At 37.2% G+C, this 23,928-nt stretch overlaps 1 protein-coding gene across 7 annotated transcripts in view; it reads left to right on the top strand.

Moving 5' to 3' along the window:
• CTIF (cap binding complex dependent translation initiation factor) overlaps positions 1-23,928 on the top strand; it is a 464,369-nt gene that overhangs the window by 227,336 nt on the left and 213,105 nt on the right. For all 7 annotated transcript variants that reach the window (XM_074204166.1, XM_074204171.1, XM_074204167.1 and 4 more), the window contains one exon: positions 18,899-18,975. In XM_074204166.1, the coding sequence (XP_074060267.1) occupies positions 18,899-18,975 (77 nt within the window). The remainder of the gene's footprint in view (positions 1-18,898; positions 18,976-23,928) is intronic.

Raw genomic sequence — 23,928 nt, 5'->3', positions numbered from 1 at the left:
AGCATTTACATCATTGATTTGGATAAAGACATAGATTTCGTGTTTATCAAATTAGAGGATGACACAAAATTGAGAGAGATAACTAATACAAAATGGCAGAATCAAGATCTAAACAAATGTTGACGGATTAGAATGATGAACTGGATAAAAGAAGATGAAATCTAATAGAGATAACTCTACTATATTTGCATCTAAAAGTCAGTTTCATTTGACAGGGTTCAGGGAGCCATGGCCAGACTTTGCAGTCTTTGTGAGAAAAAAAAATATGACCTAAAAATACCTCTGATTTAGTGGACTGAAAATTTAACAATGGGTTTTAAACTTAGCTTTGTGATATGGAAGACCAAAAAAAAAGTATATTTTCACTTTGTTTCATTCATTTTCTTTTATTCAAGTCTTATTGTACAAAATGACTAATATGGAAATGTTTAACATGATTTCTTAAATGCCTAAAATAAGGAGGTGCTAGTCTTCCTATTCTCTTCCTTGGTCAGACCACATCTGGACTATGATACTCAGTTTAAAGAACCATATTTAGGGAGAGACATGGACAAACTGGAGCACATCCAGAGGACAGTGAGTGGAGGAGGATTTAAAACCTGAGTGGAGGAGGATTTAAAACCTTACCCTAAAAGGATGGTTTGAAAAAAATTGATAAACTGAAAAAAATGAATACTTGAAGGGGCAGTGGGGACACAATAGCTAACTTTAAGTATTTGAAAGTGCATTTGTGTACAAGAAGGATGAAATTTGTCCTGCTTGGACCTTTAGGGCAGCACCAAAGTCACCAACAGACTTGTTATAATGGAAAAAAGTTCTTAACAATGAGAGCAGCCCAAAAGTGCAGTGGACTTACTATAAGTTTTGGATGAGAACTCTTTGGGGGTGTTGTTTAATGGATTCCTGTCTATGTTTGAACTATCCTGAAAGACCTTTCAAGTTCTGTGATTCCATAAATATAACTGGCAGTCTTTGATGGGTGACCTGTTCTATCCTACTCTTGTTGGGCCAAGCAATTGAACTCAGTATTAACTTGTTCCCAACTGGAAGAGGGATTCAACTTCAGTTTTTCCTGACTGCAAGTCTGGTACTATGCCAGCACTTGAAGCTCCTCTCAATATGCCATTTGTAGCAGTTTAGTATTGACCAATACATTTGGATCAATGTACAACATGGAAACAAAATAAAGATTGCTTTCCACGGGTGGGGGGGGGGGGGCAAGAGTGGGAGAAAAATTGTAAAACTCAAATAAAATCTTATTAAAGTATTGACCAATAGCCACCCATCCCAAAAGCTTGTCCAGCTCTAGTATTGCCCTTTCCTGCTCTAACCATTGATTCCACTGCATTCATGGATGTATTTTTTCACTTGTATTGTTAAAAATGACTAGTAAGCATCCTTAATTCATGTATTCCCTCTTTCTCTCCATTTAAACTCTAAGCAATTTGAATACTCTTTCTCTGTTTTCACAGGTCTGATCATATCATTTTCTTACTCAAAATTCTGTAGGGGCTCAATATTGCCTTTAGAATACATTATAGTCTTCTATTTAGCATGCAAAGCCTTTCATAGTCTGGCCCCATCCTCTCATTCATGACATTTCGTATTGCTCTCCTTCATCCATTTGACAGCATTCCTGAATGATCTTCTTGCTGGTACAGTAAATTTCACCTCCCCTTACTGCCCCGGCCTACTAGGAATATCTTCCTGCTTCTCCTTGCCCTTTTCAAGTGTCCCCTTCAAGAACTAAGTCAAGTGTCACCCCTACTTGGTTAGAGGAAAGCATCTTTCAGAACTGACTTGATGTTTTATAGCTTTGGTATATCTATGAATCTATTTTCCTTTGTTTCTCCTTATTTCCTCTCCCCAGTAGAATATAAACTGCTTGATGGTAGAGACTTTTCTTTTGTCTTTGTATATTCATCCCCAACCTAACTCCTGACACCTAACTGGTGCTTTATGAATAATTGTCTAATTGAATTCAGTTGATCTGAAAATGAAAAAGTTGAGATAGAGTAGGGGTTCTTAAACTTTTGGATCTCAAGACCCCTCTACACTCTTAAAAATGATTGGGGACCCTAACCCAGAGAACCTTTACCAACTTAAGTTACATTTAATGATATTTCCATATTAGAAATTAAAAAGTCTTAGTATTACTTTGAAAATAATTTGAAAATAATAACTCAGATTCAAGGATGCCTGGGGGTTGCTACACCACACTAACCATGAATGAGATAATCTTTGAGGTCAGGGTTTCTTCCAGTTCTCAAGTTGTATGAATCAGCACTTCTATCCTCTTCTCCAGGAATGCTCAACCCCAACCCCATTCCCTCAAATTTGGATATTATAGACCAAGAGAAATAAGGTAAAAAAAGGAGGCAGCATGATACAATGAATGAAAAGAGCAGTGAATTTGGAATGGGAAGAGTTGTTCAAATACTAGCTTTGCAGTTTATTATCTGTGTGGCTCTTGGACAAGAAAATTAGAAATAAGGAAATAAGGATTTATTATGTGCCTACTAAATTCTAGGCACTGTGCTAAATACTTTACAAATATCATCACATTTTATCCTTATAACCTCCCTGGGAGGTAGATGCTATTATGATTCCTGTTTTACATTTGAGGGAAAAAAAGGAGCTTAAGTTACTTGCTCAGTCACCCAGCTAGTTAGGTTCTGAAGTAGAATTTGAACTCAAGTCTTCCTATCTTATAACTCAGTGCTCTATCCAACACACAAATAACTGTATTGAAGTCTCTTAATCTCTCCAGGCTTCAGGTAAATCATATGTCAAATGATGTAGTTGGGTTTGATGACCTCCAAGTATGAAATGCAAGGTCTGGACTCATTGACCTCTACAGTCATAGGACATATATATATAGCCAGAAGGGAACTTAGAGGTTCTCTAATACAATTCCCTCATTTTACAGATGTGAATGAATGATCTAATTGGATTTGATGACCTTCTATCTCCATATTGATGATCCTTTGACCTACCATGGTTCTGGGTATTACATGGAAATTAATGGGTTGAGACAAAAAGGTTTTCCATTCAGTCCTATAATAATTTAAGAGAATCCAAGTGATTTTCTCTTATTGGTGTAGTGCTGTGGGAGGTACATTGGGATCTTTGCTGCCTCTTTCAATTGATCAGCTTGTTCTTTCCCTAAATACCATTTCTACCTCTTCTGCCCTTCCTCTTTGTCTTTAGCCTGATTGTGATGGACTCGCCCTGTTTATGCTGTTAAACATTTTCAACCCCAGTACATATTTGCCCAGTGACAAAGAGGAAAAGGATCCTGAAACAGAGAAAAGAGAATTATTTCTCTTATTCCAGAGTAAGAGAGATAATATAAATACACCCCAAAACAGAGTGTACACACGGGACTCTGCGCTCTTCTCTCTCTCTCTCTCTCTCTCTCTCTCTCTCTCTCTCTCTCTCTCTCTCTCTCTCTCTCTCTTGTTAAGGTGTTTGCGAGGCAAATGGGGTTAAGTGGCTTGCCCAAGGCCACACAGCTAGGTAATTATTAAGTGTCTGAGGTCGAATTTGAACTTAGGTACACCTGACTCCAGGGCTGATGCTGTCTCTATCCACTGCGCCACCTAGCTGCCCCTCAGTGCTCTCTTTCTGTTTGTCTCTCTCACACTTTTGAATATTTTTAACCTAAGTTACAAGTAAAAATTATATTATACACAGAGCTGTTCTCAGTAGGAGGGTCAAGAAAAAGTTCTGACCTTAAAATTCACTTTCTCCTTCCCTCAGGTAATCATAGTACTATCATCCTTGACTCACTCATAATCCTTTATCCATATAATTATCTATCTATGCCACCTTCTTTGTTTTTTACTACAGTGTCTTTAAAGGAACATGCATGCCTGCCCATCCCAACTGCTTTCCAACTTTACCACCAATGGTCAGAGTGACCTCATAGTGACCAATAGCTCCTCCCCTTACCACACTCCTATCTCTCTGCCCTCTGAACTCCCTCTGGCTTGTCTGACAGTGAGCATCCCTGGGTAAATAACTGGATTTATGGGCTTGGGGACAGTGCCTCAGTGGTGTTGAGTCAGTGTGAGCCACTGAAAAAGACTGCCAAGGGACTGCAATTCAACTGTCTGGAACCAGGAAGCCTTTTTAATGAGTGGATCCTTGGAGGGTCCCAGACCAGCCAGGAGAGATCCTGTGTTCACTCAACAATAATGAAGGCTAATTTAAATATGGCACACCATGTCTTCTTCATTCCTTTTATTTCTGGAAAAGTCTGTATGAAATCATTGAACTTTATTTTAACTGTGCATGGGGAATTGGCCATTTTCAGAGTCCCTACATTATAAAAAGTCTATTTTCCAAGGCAAAGATTCTTTTTGTAAAACCAATAACCATCCAGCAGTTTCTCTGTTTTGTAAATATATTGTCAACTTACTGTTTTGTTTAAAGAAGGGGTGATGGGGGAAGTTATTTCATCTGTTTAGCCTTCATTTCCCATCAGCAAAATGAAAAATGTAGACTAGTTGACCTCTCAAGGCATTGGATTTATACCTAGAAGGGACCAACTTAGTCCAGTCTCCTCATTTCAGATATTGAAACTCAGGGATGTTCTATTACTAGGCAGCTTCATAGTACAGTGGACCAAGTGCTAGATTTGGAGTCAAGGAGACCAGGGTTCAAATCCTACTTTTAGATTCTTACTATCTGTACAATTCTGACTCAGTCAACTTAACCTCTTGTCTCAATTTTCTTAATTGTAGTCATTTAAGGGTTTTCATTAGGATCACTTGAGATAAGGTGCATAAAGTTTTTTTGCAAACCTTAAAGTGTTATAAAAATACTGGATGTTATTAGCCATTAAGGTCAAGGTAATAACCATCAAAGGATAGAGATCAACTCAGGTCTTTGACTCCCCAGTCAGAGCTTTTTTCATTGTTTTCATACTGTTCACAGTGGTAATAGCCTGTATACCTGGTGACTTTACTCATCCTCATAAGATTGCATCTAAATGATTCTTTTTCCCAAAAAGCAGGGCAAATCATATTTCTTATGTAAATCATTTTCTTATTTCACTATTGCAAAAATGTAAAATCATTTTCTTATTTCACTAACAGAAATGCCATGTAACCTATCCTATTCTCTTTTGGCAGGGAGGCAATTGGGTTAAGTGACTTGTCCAGGGTCACCTAATTATTAGTTTTCTGAGGCTGAATTTGAACTAGGGTCTTCCTGACTCCTCCATCTAGTTGCCCCACGATTCCCTTTTTTGCTCTAATTTCAGGTCCTGTTATAAATTCAATACTAGACCTGAACCGAGCCCCTTTGACTTTGTACAATTTAGCCAGACTTCATCATTCCCAGACCCATGGGTGTGCTGGGTGTGGAGGGGTGACCCTTATACAAAGACCAGGCATGTTTGAGGAACTGGGCCAGGATTTTACCGGCCTCAGGTCATGCTCTGGCCGCCTAGGGCTCATAGTTTCAAACCAAAGTAGAGATAGTACAGGGATTCCACTCACTCCCATGTTGGATGGGATCTTCACCTCCTCCACAAGTCACTGTTCCTTCCTTCACCATGTAAAAGTCAACCAGGGTTTATTAGGCAATTAACATAGCTCACCAGCTTCCCATGGCCATTCGGCCCAGAGTGGGTCCAGGATGAGGTCCTCAGACAGGGAAATTTATCCCCCCCCCCCATTCTCTATCTCTGCTTGTGTGTGTGTGTGTGTGTGTGTGTGTGTGTGTGTGTGTGTGTGTTTGACCAGGGTATGAGTAAGAATGACAGAGATCAGGGGCTAGGGTAGTTGGTTTTAGAGCAACCAGCAGGTTAAGAGGTGGTTTCCAAAGTCCTGGGTGGGCTTTCTGACCATCCAAGAATCATGGGGAAAAACTAAAACTTGGGCAGGCAGCCCAATGCAATGTGGGGACAAAGTGTAGTTTCCTGCCCATTGTCTGCTTTGGGCACACCCAACATGTTCCTGAAGTGAATGGACTTGGAGGAGATCTGGGGGTAGGAAGGGGAGGGGAGTGCCATTTGGGAGGGCCAGGAGCTGGGGGAGGAAGAACAGGATGAAGATTTGTGTTTTTCCATTTTTTTCCTCTTTTTTTCAAAAAGGAAAACAAATAATATCCTTTTAAGACAATTATACAGACCACACGGCCAGGAGCCCCAGGGGCCTATTGTGGTTGCCCCAAAGTCAACTATACACACACATTGTTGACCAGATTGTTGGAGCAAGGCTGTGCACGTAGGTCTTCCAAGAATAATTTTAAGTTGTTATTTCTCTATGTGGAACCATCAAGGTCCAAGTGCAGTATTGATAGCTTGAGGATTTTTTGCTCTACTGGTTCATTAATGGGTTATAGGATCTAGGATTGGATGGAACTTTAGAAACCATTTCATCCAACTCCCTCTTTTTACACATGAGGAAATTGAGGTCCATGAAGGTTCAGTGATTTGACCAAGATCATAGAAATAATAAATGTCCAAGATAGGATTTGAACCCAAGTTCAGTTTTTCCAGGATTTGAACCCAAGTCCAGTTTTTCCATGGGGCTGTGTTCTTTAATTTATGGTCCTCTGGAAAATTCCATTAGGCTTATTCAGTCAACTGATCCTAACATTCAATTCTACCTCCACATTCTCCTCCCCTTAGATGATAACCCTAGCTCCATAGATTTACCATGAATGGAACAATAGGCAGGTCTCCCCTAATTTTTCATCTGAAAGTGTTAGGAAATTATATCTTCCTTGGTTGTCCCTTCTACTGCTAGCATAGGTAAGGGTGTCTTCAAACCACATACTTAAGACATAAATCTATGGAATGTAAGCTCAAGTCAAATCTCATGACAGATTACCTACCACACCAGCAAGAGCAAGTTGTTAGGATCCATATCCAACTTCAAACAAAAACACAAAGACCTGATATTCTTGAGAATACATATGTGCACACATATATACACAATAGATAAAAACTAATTTGATAGAGAATATATTAGGATCTGAGAAAACTATATTTGCAAGGTTGAGCTTTGCAGGAACATAGGGATTCTAAGAAGATAGAGGGAAAAAAATTGGAGGACAGCCAGTGCTAAAGGGATGGGAGATGGAGAACCTTGTATGAGGAAACTGTAAAAAGACTGGTTTGACTAGACTGCAGTGTGCATGATGGCAAGTTATTTATAATAAGTCTAGAAAGATAAGATAGATCTAAGGTATGAAGGGATTTAAATGCCAAACAGAACTTAGATCTTAATCTTTGAAATAATAAGGAACCATTAGAATTTTTCTGAGTAAAGGAGAGACATGGATAATTAGATGTGTTTTAGAGAGATCATTTTGTTAACTGTGGAAGATGGGATGGTATGAGGAGAAACTTGAGGCAGGGAGATCAATTAGGAGACTATTGCAATAGTCCAGACAACATGTGATTAGTGGTGGTGATGAGGATAAGTGGAGAGAAGGGGAGCAGGTGAAAGAGATGTTTTGGAGTTAAGCATGACAGGATTTGACAACTATTGAGTAGGTAGGATACTTGAAATTGAGGAGTCATAGATGAATGCCGAAGTTTCAACCATTAGCCCAGAGTAGAGTGAACAGGAAGGGATGGATTCAGCTATCTCTGTGCTCTGTCTCTGGGTCTGTGAATCGCTCCTTCTACTGCACAAAGGCTGGGTAGGATGTGACAGCTCCTTTGTGATATCAGTGAGATGGCAGAAGGAGAGATTGGGCATAATTTAGCTCTTCTAGTGCTAAATTTCTTTGATTCTCTAAGGCTCTGAGATTCTATGGTCAGAGTAGTCTGGGCAGAGTCACCCAGAGTTTGGCCAGGGTCAGAGTACTGAGAACTAGAAGGGACTTTAGAGATCATTCCACTTTTTTAAAATTGAAATTTTATTTTATTTTTCCAAGTACATGCAATGGTAGCTTTTCAGCATTCATCCATTTGCAGATTTATGAGTTCTATATTTTTCTACCACCCTCCTTTCTCTCCCCCTCCCCCCCATCCCCATGGTGTCAAACAGTCTGGTAAAAGTTATACATGTATATTTGTGTTTGACATATTTACCTATTAGTCATGTGAAAGAGGTAGGGCTAAAGGGAAAGAAAAAAATCATGAGAAAGGAAGGAAAAATGTTAAAAAAAAATTTTAAGTGAACATCATATACATTCAGCCTCCATAGTTTTTTTTTTTTCCTCTAGACATGGATGTCATTGTCCATAACTTGTCTGTCAAGGTTATCTTTGGAGATGATGCCATTTAAAAGATGAGCACACATAGGCTTAAGGATAAGTGACTTGCCCAAGGTCACAAAGCTAGTAATTGATAAGTTCAGGAATTTAAACTTAGCTTTCTAACTTTCTTTGGGACCTGCACAACCTCTATACCTATATGGAACATACAAACATAGCAGATACTCTGTCCTGAGATCCCAAAAGTAAATGTTTTATTACCATCTGAGATAGACCCTAAATGGGGAAAAAAGGAGGCCAGGAGGAGGGACAAGTCAGTGGAAAACCATTACAGCTTTCACAAGGCTTGCTCACTTTTGAGGCCTTGCAACATGCATACAAAGAAGAATAAGATATAGTGGGAGGTGAGTCGGGAGAGAACGCCAGCAGCTGGGGCGATGAGGGAGGCTTTCATGGGGAATGTGGCCCTACTTATTCCCTTAGTTTCTATGTCCTTCACTGTCTCAAATTAGAAGAAGCCTATTCTGCTTTTAGAATACCCCCTGCTCTGATCAGTGCTCCCCAACAGTCACAGCTCTGCAGTGTAATAGGATCTGGGGGGACACAGTAAGTGTATGCCAAGACTCTGCCTTTGGAGGTTTCCAGTCTAATTGGAACAACAAGACTTAAATACATAAAATGGCTCAAAAGATTGTGTAGGACAGCATATGAGGGTAGCATACTATGATGTGGACTTCTGAAAAGGGAAGTGATGTGTCCATTTACTCCATTGTATAATCTGGAAAGGAAGAGGGAGAGCTTGAGATGCACTTGGAAGAATGGGTGAGATTTGATTAAGAGAAGGGGGAAAGACTTTTTATAAACAAAAATGAACTCTAGAGACTGATGTGCCAGCCCTCCTCAGCCCTAGATCCTGGGTTGGGGGGGGGGGGGGTGAGGAAAGATAGAAAAAGTAGTGATTTAGGCATTTGAGAAAATATAGACCTATATGACTGGGTTTGACCTGAGTCTGTAAACTGGAGGCTGATCCCAATTGGGCTTCCAAAGTTCATCTCAGGATGTTTTGTCCAAGACCATTTCTCCTAGTGTTGCCTTACATGGGGGCTATGAATCAAAGAACCAGAATCTCAGAAGAATCATTGCTTACAGGTACGCCAAGGAAATAGAAAACTATGGAGTAAGAGTAGTAGGCTGTGCTTATTACAAACAATGATATATACTTAAAGAATAACATGAAAGTTGATGTCAAATGCATATATGATTGGGAAGGGAGATGACCCTATTATGTAATGGTAATGATGAAATATAAAAGATAGTCAACTGCTGCTTTGGTATCAATGAAATATTAAAAGAATCGATGAAAGGTCCTAGATATTTTAGTAGATGTCTCCTAAAAACTTGCATATGTGTTACTGAATTACACCTATATATAATGTGGCAGACATCAAGGACACAAAGACAGAAATGAAAGAGTTCCTGCCTTCTAATAGCCTTTGTTTTATTGGGGAAAACATTATGTATAAACACAAGTAGATAAAATATATATACATATATATATATATGCATATGCATATGCATATGTATATGTATTCACCACTTACTTTTTAGTACACTGAGATATGAGAATCCAAATGTGGCAGTTCCTCTGTTACTAAAGGCAGATCATTTTAGAAATATGATCTGATTTGTTCCATTTTCCCCATTATTCATTGTCCTTCTGAGAGTCTCATCTTGATATTAAGGCTCAGTTGGATATCACTACAGCTTTTTGTAGAGGAATATTTTATTTTTGTAGGGGATATTTTATTTTCACTTCTACTTCTTACTGATTTTTGAGACCATATTCTTTGTACTCTTCCTCCATTCTCCTAGGTAGTGTTCTGCAAATGTTTGCATTCTAAACCAATGTTGCCCTTGGCTGCTGTCTGTCTCTTCTTGGCAAGAGGATCAAGAGTTTTCTGGCTAAAGCAATTTCTGGGCTCTTTTGGCCTCTTCATTATGGCAACTATTCATTATTCATTAAACTTATGCAGGAAATGGCAATAATCAAGATTAATATCTATCATTTTTGGCATTTATGTCTTATTTGAATAGGTCAGATTGAAGCTGCTTCAATTGTTTTCACCTTTAGCCTTTTGTCTAGTTTGATGTTTATTTTAACCAGTTGGTGATGTGATTGCATACAAACTGTAGATTTTGATATGACTCAAATCAATAACTAGTCATTTCCTGTCTTCCAAAATATAGTGTTTCATTTTTTAATAACTTTTTTCAGCACTTGTCCATGTCCATGTTGAGAAATTATTCATAGTATAGAGGCAAGAGGTTTCATAATAGCCTGCAGTTCTTTGTTTACTATTATTTTTTAAACTTTAACCATATTTTCCAAAAAAATTTTTTGCCATCCTTCATAATGAGTTACCAAGGTTCAGATTCAATTTGTTGACTTGTTTTGAAAGGTCTTGTAAAATTATTCATAATTTTCTCTACTTTTTCCTTTAGAGCCTTAGATATTACCAAATAAACTACAATCTCATCGTTATTGGAATTATTATCAATTATTCCCTATTTATCCTAGACTTTTATATATATATATATATATATATATATATATATATATATATATATATATATATATATAAATTTTTTTTTTGCTTGTTGTCTTCCCCATTAGATTGCAAGCTCCTTGAGGGGGTAGGGAATGTCTTGTCCCTCTCTTTATAGCCACACACACACACACACACACACACACACACACACAGACACATATCTCCTTAGCACACTGCCAGTTACATGGTAGATGCTTAATAAATGTTGATTGTTTGATTATCATAGTAAGTCTTTTTGCTTATGTTTGTCATGATCATCATAAGATATAGAAGACCAAATATTCTATGAAATAATATTTCTTAGTCCCTTTAAACATATAAGACCAACTCTGCAAACTTATTTATTTGAAAGTCTGGATAGTATGAGGAACTCCTTTCCCTTTTTTTGGTGACTCTACTGATGTCATTCTGTAAGTGTGAGGGACCAAAGACAATTTGAAGTTTTTCTTTATTTTGTAATCGTCATACCCCCCCCCCAAAAAAAACCATCACCTGATATCCAACCTACTGATGAACAGTTTCTCCATCCTCATCTAGATTGGACTTTGGAAAATTGTCTTAGGTAAGGCTGTTTTGAAAGTCTTTCCAAAATGGTAAGTCTCCAGAGTTCACACTTAGCCCATCTAGCTTCCAAGATACCTTCATCATCATTTTCTCAGTCTCCCCCAAGGAGGTATAGCTTGAAATGGTCCTGGGACCATTATATTTCATGATCTAAAGCAGGGGTTCTTTTTTTAATTTATTTTTTAATTTAATTTTAATTAATTTATTTTTATTAAAGATATTATTTGAGTTTTACAATTTCCCCCCATCTTGCTTCCCTCCCCCTCCCCCCCACAGAAAGCACTCTGTCAGTCTTTACTTTGTTTCCATGTTGTACCTTGATCCAAATTGGGTGTGATGAGAGAGAGGTCATATCCTTAAAGAGAAGAGAAGTCTAAGAGGTAACAAGATCAGACAATAAGCTATTTGTTTTTTTCCCTAAATTAAAGGGAATAGCCCTTGCCCTTTGTTCAAACTCCACAGCTCCTTATCTTGATACACATGGTACTCTCCTTTGCAGACAGCCCCAAATTGTTCCTGATTGTTGCACTGTTGGAATGAGCAAGTCCTTCAAGGTTGAACATCACTCCCATGTTGCTGTTAGGGTGTACAGTGTTTTTCTGGTTCTGCTCATCTCACTCAGCATCAGTTCATGCAAATCCCTCCAGGTTTCCCTGAAATCCCATCCCTCCTGGTTAATAGAACAATAGTGTTCCATGACATACATATACCACAGTTTGCTAAGCCATTCCCAAATTGAAGGACATTTACTTGATTTCCAATTCTTTGCCACCACAAACAGGGCTGCTATAAATATTTTTGTGCAAGTAATGTTTTTACCCTTTTTCCTCATCTCTTTAGGGTATAGACCCAGTAGTGGTATTGCTGGGTCAAAGGGTATGCACCTTTTTGTTGCCCTTTGGGCATAGTTCCAAATAGCTCTCCAGAAGGGTTGGATGAGTTCACAGCTCCACCAACAGTGTAATAGCGTCCCAGATTTCCCACATCCCTTCCAACAATGATCATTATCCTTCCTGGTCATACTGGCCAATCTGAGAGGTATGAGGTGGTACCTCAGAGAAGCTTTCATTTGCATTTCTCTAATAATTCATGATTTAGAACATTTTTTCATATGGCTATGGATTACTTTGATCTCCTCATCTGCAAATTGCCTTTGCATATCCTTTGACCATTTGTCAATTGGGGAATGGCTTTTTGTTTTAAAAATATGACTGTTCTCTGTATATTTTAGAAATGAGTCCTTTGTCAGAATCATTAGTTGTAAAGATTGTTTCCCAATTTACTACATTTCTTTTGATCTTGGTTACAGTGGTTTTATCTGTGCAAAAGCTTTTTAATTTACTGTAATCAAAATCATCTAATTGGTTTTTGGTGATGTTCTCCAACTCTTCCTTAGTCATAAACTGTTCCCCTTTCCATAGATCTGACAGGTAGACTAGTCCTTGGTCTTCTAATTTGCTTATAGTATTGTTTTTTATGTCTATGTCCTGTAACCATTTGGATCTTATCTTGGTAAAGGGTGTGAGGTGTTGGTCTAATCTAAGTTTCTTCCATACTAACTTCCAATTATCCCAGCAATTTTTATCAAAGAGGGAGTTTTTATCCCAATGGCTGGACTCTTTGGGTTTATCAAACAGCAGATTACTATAATCATCTCCTGCTTTTACACCTAGTCTATGCCACTGGTCCACCACTCTATTTCTTAGCCAATATCAAACAGTTTTGATGATTGATGCTTTATAATATAATTTTAGATCAGGTAGGGCTAAGCCACCTTCTTTTGCACTTTTTTTCATTAAGCTCCTGGCAATTCTTGACTTTTTATTTCTCCTTATGAATTTACTTAAAATTTTTTCTAACTCATTAAACTAATTTTTTTGGAATTTTGATTGGTAGGGCACTAAACAGATAGTTTAGTTTTGGTAGAATTGTCATTTTTATTATATTAGCTCTACCTATCCATGAGCAGTTGATATTTGCCCAGTTATTTAAATCTGATTTAATTTGTGTGAGAAGTGTTTTATAATGGTTTTCAAAAAGATTCTGAGTCTGTCTTGGCAAATAGACTCCCAAGTATTTTATATTGTCTGAGGTTACTTTGAATGGGATTTCTCTTTCTAGCTCTTCCTGCTGTATCTTGCTAGACATATATAGAAAAGCTGAGGATTTATGAGGGTTTATTTTATAACCTGCAACTTTGCTAAAATTGCTAATTGTTTCCAGTAGTTTTTTAGATGATTTCTTGGGATTCTCTAGGTAGACCATCGTGTCATCTGCAAAGAGTGAGAGTTTTGTCTCTTTCTTCCCAATTCTAATTCCTTTAATTTCTTTTTCTTCTCTAATTGCTGATGCTAACATTTCTAATAGAATATTAAATAGTAGTGGTGATAATGGGCACCCTTGTTTCACCCCTGATCTTAATGGGAATGCCTCTAGCCTCTCCCCATTGAATATAATGGTTATTGATGGTTTCAGATAGATACTGCTAATTATTTTTAAGGAACAGTCCATTTATTCCTACACTCTCTAGTGTTTTTAATAGGAATGGATGCTGTATTTTGTCAAAAGCTTTTTTAGCATCTATTGATAGGATCATATGATTTCTGATAGGTTTGTTATTGATATAATTGAGTATACTAACAGTTTTCCTAATATTGAACCAACCCTGCTTTCCTGGAATAAATCCTACTTGATATAATGTATTATACTAGTGATGACTTGTTGTAGTCATTTTGCTAAGATTTTATTTAGGATTTTTGCATCTATATTCATCAGGGAAATAGGTCTATAATTTTCTTTCTCTGTCTTAACTCTTCCTGGTTTAGGTAACAATACCATATTGGTTTCATAGAAAGAGTTAGGCAGAGTTCCATCTTTCACTATTTTTCCAAAGAGTTTATATAGGATTGGAACCAATTGTTCCTTAAATGTTTGGTAGAATTCACTTGTGAATCCATCAGGCCCTGGAGATTTTTTTTAGGGAGTTCAGTAATGGCTTCTTGAATTTCTTTTTCTGAGATAGGGTTGTTTAGGTATTTAATCTCTTCTTCATTTAACCTGGGCAACTTATATTTTTGTAAATATTCATCCATTTCACTTAGATTATCAAATTTATTGGCATAGAGTTGGGCAAAATAATTTTGAATTATTACATTAATTTCCTCCTCATTGTTGGTGAATTCACTTTTTTCATTTATGATACTAGCAATTTGGTTTTCTTCTTTTTTTAATCAAATTGACCAGAGGTTTATCAATTTTATTGGTTTTTTCACAATACCAACTTTTGGTTTTATTTATTAATTCAATAGTTTTTTTGCTTTCAATTTTATTAATTTCTCCTTTAATTTTTAGAATTTCTAATTTGGTACTTAATTGGGGATTTTTGATTTGTTCTTTTCTCTTAGTTTTTTTAGTTGCATGTTTAGTTCATTGATTTCCTCTTTCTCCAATTTATTCATATAAGCATTTAGAGCTATAATATATCCCCTGAGAGTCGCTTTGAATGAATCCCATAGGTTTTGGTATGTTGTTTCATCATTATCATTATCTGGGATAAAATGGTTAATTCTTTCTATAATTTGTTTTTTGGTCCACTCATTTTTTAAAATGAGGTTATTCACTTTCTAGTTTGTTCTGGGTCTATATCTCCTTGGCCCAGTATTGCATATGACTTTTATTGCATTGTGATCTGAGAAAGATGTATTCATTATTTCTGCCTTTCTGCAGTTGATCATTAGGTTTTTATGCCCTACTACATGGTCAATTTTTGTATAAGTTCCATGTACTGCAGAGAAAAAGGTATATTCCTTTCTATCCCCATTCAGTTTCCTCCATAAGTCTACCATATCTAATTTTTCTAACAATCTATTTACCTCCCTAATTTCTTTCTTGTTTGTTTTATGATTCGATTTATCTAGATCTGATAGCGGGAGGTTGAGGTCTCCCACTAGTAGAGTTTTGCTGTCTATGTCTTACTGTAGTTCTTTCAGCTAAGAATTTGGGTGCTGTCCCCCTGGGTGTATATATATTCAATATTGAAATGACTTTATTGTCTATGGTACCTTTTAGGAGGATAAAGTTTCCTTCCTTATCTCTTTTAACACTATTTTTGCTGCTGCTTTGTCTGAGATAAGGATTGCTACCCCTTAAAGCAGGGATTCTTAAGAGTCTATGAACAAGGGGCAGCTAGGTGGCATAGTAGATAGAGCACCAGCCTGGAGTCAGGAGTACCTGATTTCAAATCTGGCTTCAGACATTTAATAATTACCTAGCTGTGTGGCCTTGGGAAAGCCACTTAACCCCATTACCTTGCAAAAAAAAAAATAATAAAGAAAAAAGTCCATGAACATTTTTAAAATTATATTTTGCTAAGTGTATTTCCACATAATTGGTTTCCTTTGTAATGTGATATATTTCATTTTATGTATCTTAAAATATTTTTAATTAAAGATCTTATTTATTTTGAGTTTTACAATTTTCCCCCAATCTTAATTCCCTCCCCCCCAGAAAGCAATTTGTCAGTTTTTACATTGTTTCCATATCATACATTGATCCAAATTGAGTGTGATGAGAGAGAAATCATATCCTTAAGGAAGAAACATAAAATATAAGAGATAGCAAGATCAGACAATAAGATAACTGCTTTTTTCCCCTAAATTAAAGGGAATAGTCCTTAAACTCTGTTCAAACTCCATGGCTCTTTATCTGGATACAGATGGTATTCTCCATTGCAGACAGCCCCAAATTGTCCCCGATTGTTGCACTGATGGAATGAACATGTCCATCAAAGTTGATCATCACCCCACTGTTGCTGTTAGGGTGTACAGTGTTCATCTTGTTCAGCATCAGTTCATGCAAATCCCTCCAGGCTTCCCTGAATTCCCATCTCTCCTGGTTTCTAATAGAACAATAGTGTTCCATGACATACATATACCACAGTTTGCTAAGCCATTCCCCAATTGAAGGACATTTACTTGATTTCCAATTCTTTGCCACCACAAACAGGGCTGCTATGAATATTTTTGTACAAGTGATGTTTAAAACGTTATTTTGAAAAGGGATTTACCCATTGACCTCTTCAGACTTTTAAAGGGATCCTCATACTGCAGTTAAGTTAGTAAACATAGTATATGATAATATACTATGAGGCAGGCACTTTGCTAAGTTCTGAGAATATTAGTACAAATGGAAAGGACAGTATTTGCTGTTCACAGAGACCTTACTTACTAACATGGAAAACAACATACAAAGGAAACCTAAAAAATATGTAGAGAAAAAAGAAAGGTATGAGGAGAAGGTCATTGTAGGGAAAATCCAGTCAGGAGAGAGGGAGTTTGAAGTGGAAAGAAGACCTGGCTGACCTGTGTATTTTCCTTTAAAATGGAGACTGCATTCTGCATTATGAATTCACCAACTGTGATGGATGCATCTCCTCTCAGCAGTTCAGAGATCTAGGACAATCCTGAGAGATCTGTTATGGATGATACTATCCTTATCCAGAGGAAAACAAAAACCACTCACAGAATCTGAAATGGTTACTATTTTCACTTTTTTAAAAAACTTCTCATGTTTTCACTTCCTATCCCATGGTTTTCTTTTTCCCTTAGCTCTAATTTTTCATGTAAAAATGATTAATATGTAAACATGTCAAACACAAATGTATATACAACTTTTACTAGATTGTTCTTCACAAGGCGAGGGCAGTGGGAAGGGAGGGTGGTGGAAAAATGTGTAACTTTTACACATACTTATAAATATGAAAATGAATGAATGTTGAAAAACTTTCATAACATGTATTTGGAAAAATAAAATAAATTTTTAAAGAATAATTATAAATTATAAAAATCTCCTGGACCTAGAAAAAAAAACAAAATTAAATGGAGGTTCTGAAGGGGTCCATGGGACAGAGAATATTTCTAGTGTGAAAAATCGAGGAGTGGAGTAAACTTTCAGAGTGAGAAGATTTTTGTAGCATTTCAGAGAAAGTCCAGAGAATCAGAAGCAAAACCAGAGAAGAATTAAGACTGACTGGTCTGAGCATTTTCCTTAAAATAAGGCTTCTGGGGGAACTTGCCATTTTTAAGGGAAGGGGCTAAAGGGGAAAAGAGCATTTCCATTTTGAGAGATCCAAGGTGGGGTGAACTTCCAGGGGAAGGAAATTTCTATAGTATTGTAGAGCATTTTTTAAAAAAATAATTGAACAAAAGTATTCAGTATGAGCTTTCTCTGTTAACTTGCTACAAGCATTCTTGTTCTAATTCTAATAACAGACAGGGCAGTGGAAATGATATGCAACATATCCTGTTCCCATAGGATCTTGAGTTTCCCTGCTAGATCTCTATATTTTACAAGTTTTTTCCATGTACCTTGAAATTATGCATATTTGGTATAATAACATCTATTAAAATATTTTTATGGTTTGGTGTTATGTCTGAATGATTTTATGCAATGGTTAAGCAACAGTAGTCTGGTTTCAGTATAGTTTATGGTTTGAATTTTCTTGGGTATTTAAGACCTATATTTGAGGAAGCTAGGTGGCTTGGTGTAGAGTCAGAAAGATCTAAGTTCAAAATCTAGCCTTAGACACTTTGCAGCTGTGTGACCCTGGGCACTTCACCCTTGTTTATCTTAATCCACTGGAGCAGGAAATGGCAAATCACTCAAGTATCTTTGCCCCCCCCAATCCCCCCAAACCAACAAAAACATGGAGAGTATGGTCCACAGGGTCACAAAGAATCAGACACAATTGAACTAACAAACAACCATAACATTTGTAATGGGAATTTCTCAGTTAGCCCACAAAAAATAGTGAGCTTTTTAGAAAAAAATTTTAATAATAAATTTATTTTTCCAACTTCATGCAAATAGTTTTCAACATTCATTATTTTGTAATGTTTTGAGTTCTTCATTTTTGTCACTCTCTCCCTCCCTTTCTGCCATCCCCTCTATGAGAGCAAGTAATCTGATAGTTATACATGTAAAACTATATTAAATATATTTCCATATTAGTCATGTTTTGAAAGAAGAATCAGAACAAAAGGGAGGAGGGAATCATGAGAGGGAAAAAACATAAAAGTGTAAACAAACTTTAAAAACTGAAAACAGTATACTTTGGTCTGCATTCTGATTCCATAGTTCCTTTTCTGTATGGTATTTTCCAAAATGAGCTGCTTATGTGTGATTCTAGTCAACAGATCATATCTTACTAGATGTTCCTCAAACTGAATTTTTACAACTGTCAGTGCTGTGTTGCATAGTTTATAAAGTTTCCTTGAATAATCTGTACTGATTACCTAGTCTATGCTTCTCTCACTATTAATATTATTATTATTATTATTATTATTATTATTATTATTATTATTACTACTACTACTACTACTAGTACTGTTATCCATACCTGGAGATTGTTATATAAATGCCAGTTATTACTGGGGTTATTTATCGATCATAATAGTGCAGTTTTACCCATAGAGATCTGGTTTAGTACATAAGAGAGCTTCTCACTTTCAGAATTATTGATGACAAAATTTTTTCCCCAAATTCAGGGTTATCATCCAATGCCCCATGAAGCAGAGATTGCACATACTAAGAAATTATTCCGACGGAGAAGAAACGATCGAAGGTAGGAGAGACTGAGTCTTGAGTTTTCTTTCTCATTTGCCCATTTGCTTTTCTGTTATGATGCTAGCCAGCACCTGGTTTTTCAACTTGTTAAGATGGTGGAGTTACAATGGGAGTGATTGGGTGTGGAGGGGGGACACCCAGAGATTGAAGACAACATCTTTTTAGTGGTTTTTAAATTTTACATTTCTGTAGTGTCATTTTTAAGGTAACATCCTCTCTTGAAAACTCTCAACTCAGCACTTGCACATGAGGGTTTGATCCCCCCAAAGAATGACTATTCCTAGGTTCTAGGAATATTCTGTGTGTCTGAGCTCCTATAACAATATACCTCATGAGGCTCCATCACTAAATGTGTTTCTGATGTTCTCAAAGCTGTAGAAGTTACAAAAATGGCATGATAATAATGGAAACTTCAAAATACATTCCCCTTCCATCCCCCCTTAAACCTAGAGCCCACTCTTCCACAGAAACAACGTATCTTTGGCCAAGGCATCTTTGCCTCGCTCTAGGATCTCAGGATCTGTTTCTCTCCACAGTTCCTCTTTCATTCCATAGGCAACTTCTTTTCAAGTGGAAAATGGGGGTTCTGATTTTTAAAGCAGTACTGTCTTGGTTTTTGCATAGATTTGAAAATCTATTTTTAAAATGAAGGGGGAGAGATGGGAAAAGCATACAATTAGAATTCTGAAAAATTGTGTCATTGAGCTGCTGATTGTACTTATTGTGTTGTGTACCTTCCTGATACTCTGAAGCCTGATAACAGTAAACCAGAGACCTCTGTAGAGAAAAGAGAAAATTGAAGGTTGAAATGAACTGAAGAATTTTGGTGAGAGTACACAATGATTTTCTTTTTAGAATAGTATTCTAGGATAGAGTAGAATTGGATCCAGGAATATTAGCTCTGGAAAGGACCTTAGAGGTTGTCTGGCCAAACCCTCTCATTCCACAAAGGAGGAAACAGATCCTGAGAGGATATGATTTATCCAAGATCACACAGTGAGTCAGTGGCAAAGATATGAGACAAGAATTTCCCCATTCTCCCTTTATTTTGTTGCTGCATATGAAGACATAAGACTGTAAACTTCAGGTCAGATAATTGCTTAGTTTCTCACTAGTCCTTTATTGCTGTGGTGGATGAAGAGTGGGCTCTGTAGATCCTGCATTTTCAGAATTATATCCAATTGAGCATCCTGACTGAGCTCAAGTAGTCATGGATCAGACTAAGGTGGTAGCTGTGATAACAAGAGAGAAGTGACCAGGTGAAGGTAGCAAGGACAAGATGTGTCACTTGTTTACATATGAAGGGTAAGACTAGATTAAGGAGTCAGGTATAGTGCCAGAAATTTGAAAGCAGAGTAGATTTGGAGGTAGACATTGAGTTCCATTTTGGTCATGTTGAGCTTGAGGTCATCCATTTTGAAGTGACCAAGGGTAATTGGTAAAGAAATACTGAAGCTTAAATCTGTATAGATTAGGAGTTGTCAACATGGAGATACTGAGAGAGTGCAGGGAAAGAAAAGAAGGAAGCAAAACTTTACATACACCCACAGTTAGGGATGTGATCTGAGCCATCAGCCAGCCAACAGTGTGAAAGAGGATTAGGAAAGTAGAATGGGGTCAGAAAAGCCCAGATAAGGAGAATATTCAGGAAGAAAGAAATGTCAAAAATGTTAACAGTGTCATATATGACAACTAGGTCAAGAAAGATGAGGACTGAAAAAAAGACCAGGAAATTTGGCAAGTAGGAAATTATTGCTGATTTTTGAAAGAGCAGTTTTCATTCCAGCGATGAGGTCAGAAGCTTGACTACAAAGTGTTGAGGATGTAGAGGACCAACTACAGCTTTTTCTTAGAGTTTGGCTGGAGAAAATAAGAAAAGCTGTAGGACAATAACTTAAGCAGATGGCAGGTCTAGTAAATATTTTTTTAAGGATGGGGGAGACGTTGGCATGTTTGAAGACAGTGGGAAAGAAACCAGTAAATATGAGAAGTTGACAATTAGCAAGAGAGAGGAAAGGACTGAAACTGCAATCAGCTGAAGAAAAGGAATAGAATCAAGGGCATATGTGAAGGACTGGCTTTGACAAGAAGAGTTGCTTCTGAGAGTGGGGAAAAGGAGAGTGGAGGGAGTGATGTTGAGTTTTGAGATAAGGAGACTGAGAAAAGGGAGTTACATGGACTCAGTTTTCTCAGTAAAGTAAGAGACAAGGCTCAACTGAGAGAGGGCAGAAGAAGGTGGTAAGAGGCTTGAGTAGAGAAAAGGATGTTTGTAAAAGGTTTTGGGGGGGGTTGTTTTGTTTTTTTAGTGAGGCATGCAATAAGGAACCAATTAAGGAAGAATAAAAATATCACTTTGTTCCAGTGAGGGCCCAGTTGAATTGAAGTAATGTCAATGATTTACATATTGGTCAATTCAATTGTGTGATTTTTTCCAGTTATATTCAGTGTTCACAACATATTTGTTCACTTCACTGTGAAAAGAATATAGGTGATGTAAAAACAAAAAATGTTAATACAGTTTTATTTAGAAAACAAAATAGATTCTATTCAAAGCCAAGGGACCATATTTAAATGCCCATTATGCCCTCTGAATCTGATAACATTTGAAGAATTAACCTAAAATATTAAGAAAACAATTTGTTGTCCTCCTGGCTATTAGAGAGGCTGTAGTTTTTGCTCAAATAACTTTCAGTTCTTAATATTTAGAATACTGTTATTTCTCTTACCCTAGCATATTTGCCTTCCAGATTATTTGTGGCTTAGGTTAACCTATAGATTAGTTTAGTAATCCTTGGAACACATCAGCTGGCTAAACTAGCAGAAGTGAGGACAGCCTGCCTCAGAGCCAATGAAAGCCTTCAGAGATGGTCAGCTCCACCTGGAGATAAGTACAAGGTGACTGCTTTCATATGGGGAGATTTCTCTGTAAAAGAGCCTTTCAGAAGTGCTTATTATTTCTCTTGGAATACCCTTCATAAGAATATGGCCATTCTACCTTCACACAGAGGATTTAGAATTGGAATTGTGTCTTATTGCAGAAACTCTAGAGTCTCGGGATCTTGCTGAGGATCTGTGGGATATTTGATAGTGTATGCTTTTTAGGGGGTTTTTTGTTGTGTATGTGAAATTACTGAAATTTTTAATAATTCTAAATTTATATGATGATATTATTTCCAAATCTAGTTCCTTTATCTTCTTCCATCTTCCAAATAATGTTCTGTTCACTCTGTAGCCATACATATTTGAGAACATGAAGAGTTGGACATTAATGAAAAGCAATATGTGTATGCATGTGTGTGTAAATATATATGTATATATATTTACACACACATACACACCCACACAGTATTTTTATGTGTATTTGTGTATTGTGTGTTGTGAGACAAAGTTTCTGTGACTTCATAAAATTTGACCCTGGACTGTTACCCAGTCACTGGCAGGGAGCCCATGAATTCTTCTCCCTCAGTGACTCTGACAGAATGGAGCAGATAATGAAATAAATTGTTCTAGATAGATGCCCAGAGATCTGAAGATATAGCGAATGTAGGTCATCCCCCAAGGCAGAGTTGCAGATGATGCCAGGCTTGATGAGTTATGATGCTGCCAGCTACAAGGGACAGCTTCACCTCATATGTCGTGGTCGCTCCTGTACACAGATTCTGACCTCCATAGGTTGTATCATCTTCAGTCAGTCAACAAACATCGAGTGAGCTCTTACTATTTGAAAGTCTGCAGTTAGCACTGCAGAAAATATAGTTGTGCCTGGGTCATGGACCTTGTCCTTGAAAAGCTTATAATCTTGTGAGAAGACCAAGTCACAAATAAATACAGCAAATTGAAGCTATTTGAGTGCCAAATGAGAGATACTAACTGGGCTGTTCCAAAGGTACACAATGTTTCAAAATATAAAACCTGAGATAACCCAGTATGGCTTTTATCCTCTGATCTCAGTCTTTTCAACATCATCCTAAGATTAATATCAGGATAAAGTGAGCATCTGGGGCTTCCAAAGAAGTAGTCCCACTATTTGGCTATCCTGAGGATAGGAATTCTGAGCAAGTTTCTCATAGCACTTTGTTCTTCTCTCATATGCCTTATCACATTTTATTTTGTTTCAAGATATTTGTAAATATGTCATCTCTTATTCTATTGTAGGCCCTTAAGGGCCAATAAGATGTCTTGAAATATATAAGAGTTTACAAGACACTCTCTTCCAGATGGCACTGTGAATTGAATTGGGCATTTTATCAGTTTTTTATAGATGGGAAAACTGAGGCTAAAAAAGGGGTAAATGTCTTTTTTATACCAGTAAATGTAGGTGAGATTTGAGCCCAGGTCTTCTGAGTCTAAGGTCAGCATTCTTCTAAAGTACCATGCCACCTTTTGTACTCTCTAGTATTTTTTAAGCACCAGGTGGGAGAATTCTCTCCTCATCTCCCCATAGACTGGCTCCCTGAGTCAGTGCCAGAATCCTGGAGCCTTTGGCATTTGTTTATTTACAGTACCCTAGGGGAAGCTCAGAGTAGGCAGAGAAGGGGATGGAAGTTAGAGGAAGAAGAGATTGCAGTGAGGGTAGATGGAAGTAAGAAGGTGAGTTGTCTTTGAAAACAAAAAAGTATCTTTGCCCTCTCAGACACCCATACCCATATTCAGGCCAATCCAAGGAAGATTTTCCTATAGAAGATACATAGTTTCCATGGAGACTCAAAAACCAATGAAATAAAGAGACATTGCCCAGCACATAGCAACCATTAAAGACAAAGAAAACAGCCAATGGAAATTTGACCTAAATCCCAGGATCTGTACTCTTGATCAGAATTTCTAAGGAAGGAGCTAGGAGGTTGTATGGCACAGTAGGAAATAATGACTTTGAAATCAAAGGACTGGGTTCAAATACACTTTGTGTTATTTACTGTCTATATGATCTTACTCTGAGTCTCAATTTCTTCAA

This window comes from Macrotis lagotis, chromosome X, assembly GCF_037893015.1.
Source record: "Macrotis lagotis isolate mMagLag1 chromosome X, bilby.v1.9.chrom.fasta, whole genome shotgun sequence".
In the NCBI taxonomy this organism is placed as follows: Eukaryota; Metazoa; Chordata; class Mammalia; order Peramelemorphia; family Peramelidae; genus Macrotis; species Macrotis lagotis.
Note: the sequence above shows the minus strand (reverse complement) of the source record. Positions and strands in the feature narration are given on the sequence as shown.